At 41.0% G+C, this 7,636-nt stretch overlaps 1 protein-coding gene across 1 annotated transcript in view; it reads right to left on the reverse strand.

The window, feature by feature from the left end:
* Positions 1 to 3,741, reverse strand: part of LOC104163687 (laminin subunit alpha-1-like) — a gene marked incomplete at its 3' end in the record, with an annotated part of 9,725 nt that extends 5,984 nt beyond the window's left edge. The window contains exons 1-2 of the mRNA XM_009702777.1: positions 3,516 to 3,741; positions 3,048 to 3,160 (exon numbers count right to left, since the gene is read on the reverse strand). Of these exons, the coding sequence (XP_009701079.1) occupies positions 3,048 to 3,160; positions 3,516 to 3,741 (339 nt within the window). The remainder of the gene's footprint in view (positions 1 to 3,047; positions 3,161 to 3,515) is intronic.
* Positions 3,742 to 7,636: the final 3,895 nt, after the last annotated feature.

Consider the following 7,636-nt stretch of genomic DNA (forward strand, 5'->3'; position numbering starts at 1 on the left):
TTTAAGGGGGAGGTGGAGGGGAAGGAAAGACTATCATACATCTGGGTCCTGGAAAGACTGAAAGGCACACCAGAACATATGTACCTAGTTGTTATGATCCATGTGAGCTAAAAAAACCATGATGTACCCACTGGCTACCCTTACAAAATGCTTAGCATTACTTATAAACAGCACAGAGTCTCCAAAGAAGACAGATAAAACCAGCAATTTCGATACTGATTTTATTAGCCAGCCCTCTTTTCTTAAGGAGATTCCATCAAACTGCTCTTCAGTCCAGCTGTTTTTAGACTAAAATAAACTAAGTGCAAGGTAGACTATGAGCTGAAAGAACATCCTTTGCTCCCTTCAACTTTGAGCCAAGAGAGTAATACAGCCAAACACAGGACACAGACTGCGGCCAGAACTCCACCTAGGGTAAACCGGAGTGGAGCCAGTTTTTACCAGCTAAGGGAATCTTCCCCATATTTCCCAGCCAAGCTTATGTTCCAGCACTCACCAACCTGACTGCTGGATTACCTCTCTAAACCGCACATTGGTAACAATCCCAAGAAACAATCTATTCCTCTTACTGCTAGAATTGCTGGTAATTACTTTGAAGAACATAAATAATGACCAGATAGTCATTCTTGAAATCACAAAAGGGTGTGAATATATTCACATTCTGACTAGGAAAGCTAAAGGACATACTTACTTTAATATGCTACTTGACAGATTTAGTGCACAACGCTTGAAATGTTAAAAAAAGTGCTAAAGATATACTGCAACAATATAGTTACAGGTACTGACTTTCAGAAATACTTTTAAAGGTCCTAGAAAAGCATTTTAACTCATCCTCAAGCAAATTCATGAAGTAAACAGTTACTAAAATCACTAAGGTCCTTGTGTTTTCCTTTTGTGTTTTCTTTACTTGTGCTGACTTGCTGAAAGTAAGCGCACCAAGTCAGCTCTAATAACTCATTGACTTCAGGCGATCTCTATTAACAAAATCCTTTCTCACAGAGCAGTAATTTACATTCAGTTTGCATAGCCCTAGATGCCTTCTCGCTCCCAAACTCTAGGGAAAACACAGAAGAAAGGCCCCTTAGGGGAAACTTTTCAAATCGAATTAGTGAAACTGAGCGTGGGTCAGGAGAGGAAAGATATGTATTTGGTGAAAAATCAACAGCACTAAGGCTGGAGAACAGAAGATTTAGAGGGCAGCTCAGGCTGGTCTGTTTCCAAAATGAAAATGTTCTAGGACAACAGAAACTAAGCTGTTCCCTCCTCCTTCATTTTTCCTTCCTGTTTGTCCATTTACAAACCAAACACAAAGCCAACACTTCAAACAACAAGAAAATCCTATCCAAACCTTCCGTCTCTGACAAAGGATACCCTGTGACTATCTTCCTAACAGTTCTGCTTTCTAATTAAAGAACAAACTAGGCACTTGTTTAACCTATGCTTCATTTTAAAAACATCAAAGTTAAACCTTCTGTTTTAATCTTTAACATTCAAATAGGGTCTAGAGATCTGGCAAAAGCTTGTTACCAACTTTACACCTCAAGTATACATTTCTTAGTAACAAAGCTTCTTCCAGAGTTTGGAAGCATCCCCATATTAGTAATGGATTGTTGAGCTATGATTTTCAAACAGCTTAGACCAACACATATATCTGTTCAAAACAAAACAACAAGAAAAAGCCAAGTAAATACATTTTCTTCAGAAATTTTTTCTTTTCTTGGAGTAGGGTAGGAGACTCCAGATTCTTCCACATCTAACAGACAAACTAATAAATTAGCAAATGCTCTGTACAGTTTAGCAGCCTCCTGCCTAAGAATGATGAATCCCTCCAGGCTTTACCATAAAGTGCCAAAACAGAACCAACTTCTGCCCAGACAGTTCCAGCATCCCCAGGGTCAGAAATCACTGTTTTAGAGATATAATCTCTAACTCTTCAGAACAACTGAAAGCAAAGGTTCATAGAAGATATAATATAGAACATTTCTTCCCAGTGCTCCTTCTACCGAGATGGTGATCAGAATCAGTCAAAAGAAAAGCACAGAAAGCAGCAAAACAACTTTTCCTTCAGCAACACTAACCTCACCCCATTTTACATGTGTTTTGCTTTTTAATCCTGAAATATAACCCTTAACTGAGGAAAATCTGTATTTCCAGGGTTCTGGAGATCCTTCAATTGAACTTTGACATTTTACACTTCAATCTGACCATTATAATGCATTAACAGGTTTACGTATTTAATGTAAATATGTAAAAATACTGAGAAATTTAAACAGAAGAGTTTAACTTGAGATCTACTGTGAAATGAATGATGTGAATACAATAATCCTCCAGTCACCTACCTTTCCTCCTCTGAAACTCAGTATCTGAGTTACAATACCTATGGATCAAAAGAGTTCATATTTGGAAGTATATTGTGCTCTGTTTTCTTACAGTAAATGTCAAATGTTTCTACCATATCCCGCTCCACATCATTTACTCTTTTGCAACTCTGTACAATTAGGTGACAGGCTGATATAGTTAATAAACAGAAACAGATGCATCCCCACATATAGAATCTGTACTTATGACAATACCCTGAAAACACCGTATGCTGCTTGAAAAGTCTTTGATAACCCAGACTTCAAGTAACTTGAGTGAAATCAAAAGGTGGAGGAAAACAATATCAGAGGACTGCTGGGGAAAACACAGCAGAGTCAGGCAGAGAAAGGTTACCAAGACAGAAGGAATGCCCGTGTGAACACTCTCATCCACACATATGCAGTTGTTACAGTGTCATGAATTACAACAAGCTGTGACCTATATGCTTACAAACATAGCCACTTCCACTCCAGTCTGATAGCAACAAAGTCTCCAGCATGGTCTAGAATGGTAATTGAAACACACATCTGTTTACAATCAGTTCATATTAGCTTTAACTATTCATGTTTAACTATGTGTTACTAAATGGTTAACTGCTAACCTACCATCTGACCACAGAAGAACTGCAATCAATTGCATTGGCTTATATCCTACATACAATGAATGATGCTCACTTATAAGATACTCACCTGCCTTAAATCCAAGGTGATGGTGACCCAGTGGTATTGCCTCCCATTCTGAATGCTGGGACTTTGCCACCAGTTATTGGTACCATCGATTGCACTGGAAATTGGGTGCTGCTCTGTTTTAAAACAAAAAATTAAACATCTCTTGAAAATACATCTCACTACATTTTCTGACCCAGCACATTTATTTCACACTGAGCACAATTTCTACCTGTCATAAAGAAGCAAAAGCAGAAATCTGCCCCCAGACAAAAAGGCCATCATTAGACTCTGCAGTGCTTAACAGCGATTTAAGGTGCTCATGCTTTCTGTCAGCCCTTTGCTTAAAGGTAGTTTCACTTATGTAGTATAGAGACTAAAAGTAAAAAGTATTTGACCCCAATACACCCTGTATTCATGGGGAAGGGTCAAAAAGAATGAGACAAACCCACGAAACCGAAAAAAAAAAAAGAACCACCACATGAAACTAGCCTTTGGGATTGGCACTGCGGTGGTCACAGACGCGGCACTGGGCATTGCGCAGGGGACGTCCCGGGACATGCTCCACCAGTTTGCAGAACATCTCCGGGCCCTTCTCCCCACAGGTGGCATTGGTGGAGATGTGAGCATTGCTGGCCAGGTTCAAAATGGCAGGGAACAGGCCTTGAAAGAAATAATAATTATCAGCCACATCATAAGGCAAGCAAAAGACAGACATGGGTATGAGATAGGTCTCTGAACATACAGGGTTTCGTGACAAGCTTCTAGCTTAGAGCCAGAGACACAGAAAAATACAATGAAAACAATTTATTTTGCGAAAAGGTTATCATACCACACCAACACTAGCACATCAGTTGTCATAGCCCTGGGGTACTACAGCCCTGTCTGTCCCTGCCCACTGCCTAGGGCTCCCCCGACCCTGCCCACAGCCCAGGACCCCGTTTCATCCCCCAAGGTTCTTCAGTCCCTGCCCCAGTGACGCCCCCCCACGGGGCCATCACCCCCCGCCCAAGCAACTCCGCAGCAGAGCCGGTGCCCAGCTCCCTGCAGCCCTACCCGGCCATGGGCCCTGCTGAGCTGGGCCCACATCCCAGCCCAATCTCAGCCCGTGCCCAGGGAGGTGCCCGATGGCCGGGGCTGCCCCAGCGGCCCTGCTCCCAGCTGGGGCGGCGGGCCCCAGCTGCCAGGCCCTGCCCTGACAGACCCCACAGGGGGCCATCGTGCCACCCTGCCCACAATAACCCCGTTATTCCACTCCACCTTTGGATGCTTTATTGCTGAGGAACACAAGAGCTACTAAACTAACTCGTCCAGTTACTAAACCTTCTCTTCGTATTGTGAATTGACCAAAACCAGGAGGACAACTGGCCTGCTGCCGGAGGCGAGGGGGAACCGTACAGCGCGCACCCAGCTGGCGTGGAAAACGGTGTTGAAGAGGAGCTCTCCATGGCAGGAACGCCTCTGCCCTGAACACCACGCTCTGGACTCGCAAGTTTTAAGGACTGCACTTTAGCCCTTTGTTCCGGGCTCTTCCGCAGTCTGTGTAAAGTCTCAGGGATATTTTGCTTGCCACTTACTAAACACTTTACCATACTTTCAAATAGTGTTGTTCCTGTGCACTGGAATAACGAAACAACAAACTAAGTGTTTCAAGATTACTGCTCCTGGACCGGGAATCCTCAGTATTTTCTAAAAGGAGTAAAGTTTAAATTTTATCAGTAGCCTTCAAAAGTAAGAGAACACTGCATGCGACAAAGTTAAGCACAACTTCTCAGCAACACTGTTTTCAGTTTCCAGCCTTTCATCCTGAGCTAAAAAGCTTTTATTTCTTGCATGGTTATGGTATAACAGAGATACTCTATTTCCACTCAGAAGCAACTCTGAAAAAGAGAAACAATTTGGGAAAAAAGAACCCTGTCATTAGAGATTAAACACAATGGGCTGAAATCAAAGCTAGAGCCTTGGTATGGCGTATCAACAGTACCGCCAGAATTGCTACTGTTGCAATACTGAGCTATCAAACCCACATTTTCCTTCTGTTATAAGGAATTCTGAAAACAAACAAAAAAAAAAATCCGTTGTAAAAATATGTGCCTTTTTCACTAGTAAAATTATATGAATTTTTACTTCATTAATCTACAACATACATCAAAAAAGACTGTGATATTAATATTTTGCTTTCCTTAGATGTCCATCTCAACAAGGTAACATCAAATATTCCTTTAACGCTTCTTTGTCTGCCCAGTAACTGCATTACCCTGGAAAGCCTGGAGAAAAGTTTCAGTGATATTTAAACCTTGACTTCAGCTATTGAAAACTTGGCTAAATCCTAACCCTCTGCACCACAGTATGAATAACAAACTATGTTTTCAATTGTGTTATACTCAAAACTTAACAGGAGGGAGATGAAGGCTTTTATTTTTTTGAATCCTGACTTCATTTGAGTTAAATCCAGCCTAGGTCAGAGGCCTTGTTCTCATTATACCTAAACCTGATGCAGATGAGGATGCTGAAGACATCCTGTTGACCACTTTGGTGAGGATCTTCTGCTTTCTGCACAGTCTTCTCTTACCTCATGCAGTATGGGTGCAGTATTGCTCCAGACCTAAAGCCAAAGCAGAAATGCTGCCCTCCATTTACCTACTGGGTAAGAAAGCCTAATGGTCGAAGAGGGTATCCTTTTTAACATTACTCTTCAACGATATAAAAATCTTCCTTATTCAGTATTCATTACTGTTCACGCAGGGCTCTATCAGCCAGCCTTCAAGAGCTATCCATTACTTCCCAGGTCATTCATTACCTTCACTCACATCACACAGTAGCCCAGCCATTTCTTTCCAGGGTCATTTGTTACAGTGACATAATTTGCCTACAATAACCTCCAGTCAGACTTGTGCCAAAGGAATAGCAAAGAAAGGAAGGAAAAAAAAAAAAGAGAACACCTGATGAAAAAGTACTGATGGCAAGTGTTGTGCTGGCCAAGCTTCATTCCACAACCCCAAGCTCAAGTCACCATAGCATTCGCCCTGGACTCAGCCTTTTTGTCCACTTGTCATCAAGCATCTCACTAACTTCTAATAATTTGCTGATTGATAATGAAATGAATAATGGTACGGTAACATTAAGGTCTCATGATGAGTTTTCTGGGTCCCACAGAGATAAGAAGAAAGACCACTTCAATCCAACTGAGTTGCACTGGAGTTTTGCCCCAGGATCCAAATAAAAAAAGCAAGAAGTTGCTAGCTTCATCCTGCAAGGTACTGCATCTCTTCAAATCCTAGCTGATTACATTCATCTGATTGCCTTAAAAGTTGATCGTGTTAAAGAATCTGCAGAGGTGCAGCCACTGATTTCAGGGGAAACTGAGATTAGTGTAGGAGCTGATTTATTAAGAAAAAATAAGTATTTACGATTAAAAAAAAATGGAAAAAAGGCAAATTTCAAAAAAATTAATTGCATCTTTAAAGAACATTGTTCCTCCTCTGTCTTTTCTTAAGAAAAACTGGGTACTCCAAATTGTGAGTTCAAGAGCTCTTAGATGCTCCTCTGCCAACACCCACACACCCCCCCCCAAAAAAACTGCACCAAAACACTAAAGAGAAGAGTAAAATCATCTGACAAAATACATTTTTCTCTCTTAGGAAGAGGTAGGTATGATAAAGATGAGCAACCACAGAATCCATCACTTAAATGAGTTGGTTACAGATAAATAAGCGACTGTCATCATATCCTGCTATAAAATCCAAGTGGTTGTAACAGACAAAACTCTGGCAGGAGATATCACTTTTCATTAAACTGAACTTTTAGCAAGTGATATTTGCATTCTTGAAGACATTGATGTAACTTTTACAGTTTGCTATCTAAAGGACAGCACAAATGATTGATTGAATTGGATTTATCATACTTACTCCCACTAGAAAGGAAGGCAAGTGCTACGTACAAAATCTTCCGTTTCACTGCTGAGCTGAGTTGTCAAGCTCCGTTATCACATTAGACAATCATAGCTTTGAACCAGCCTTGAGAGATCTCCATATGGACGGCAACAGATCCATATGGATCTGTACAGAATTCAGCACTAGACTTCTCAGCTCACTAATCTAGTTTGGTTGACTATATTCTATTTGATAAAACATCTCGCAGCCAACTTTGCACATAAGTACTTGTTACTTTGTCTTTCCACTATCAAGGCCATCTCCGTTTGGGAATTACTATTCAGCATTTTGCAAGAGACTACAGTGGTCCCGGGAAAAGCTGGAAGAATTTTTAAATTAAACTCATTTACTTCAAACTGCTGGCCAGCTCTTTTCAAGGTAAGGTAAAGTCCTTAACTTGATTTTTTTTTCCCAGCTACTCAGTTGCCCATTTGCCCCAAACTAGACATTCACATACCACCCAATACCAGAAAATGAATAATGTATAGATCCTAATTTGACCTCAAGAAAGAATAACAACTGGTTCACTATAGCTCAGCATAAAAGTAGAGCACAATGTTTTCATTAGATGTTCAAGCAAGTTGCTCTCATTCGTAAGGACTTGGCGTCGGCCAGATGCACAACTAAAATTCAGTAGAGGAAAACTGAAGACCTGAATGGGTATTGTCAGAATTCTGTCAT

Source organism: Cariama cristata, unplaced genomic scaffold (assembly GCF_000690535.1).
Source record: "Cariama cristata isolate BGI_N322 unplaced genomic scaffold, ASM69053v1 scaffold146, whole genome shotgun sequence".
NCBI lineage: Eukaryota > Metazoa > Chordata > Aves > Cariamiformes > Cariamidae > Cariama > Cariama cristata.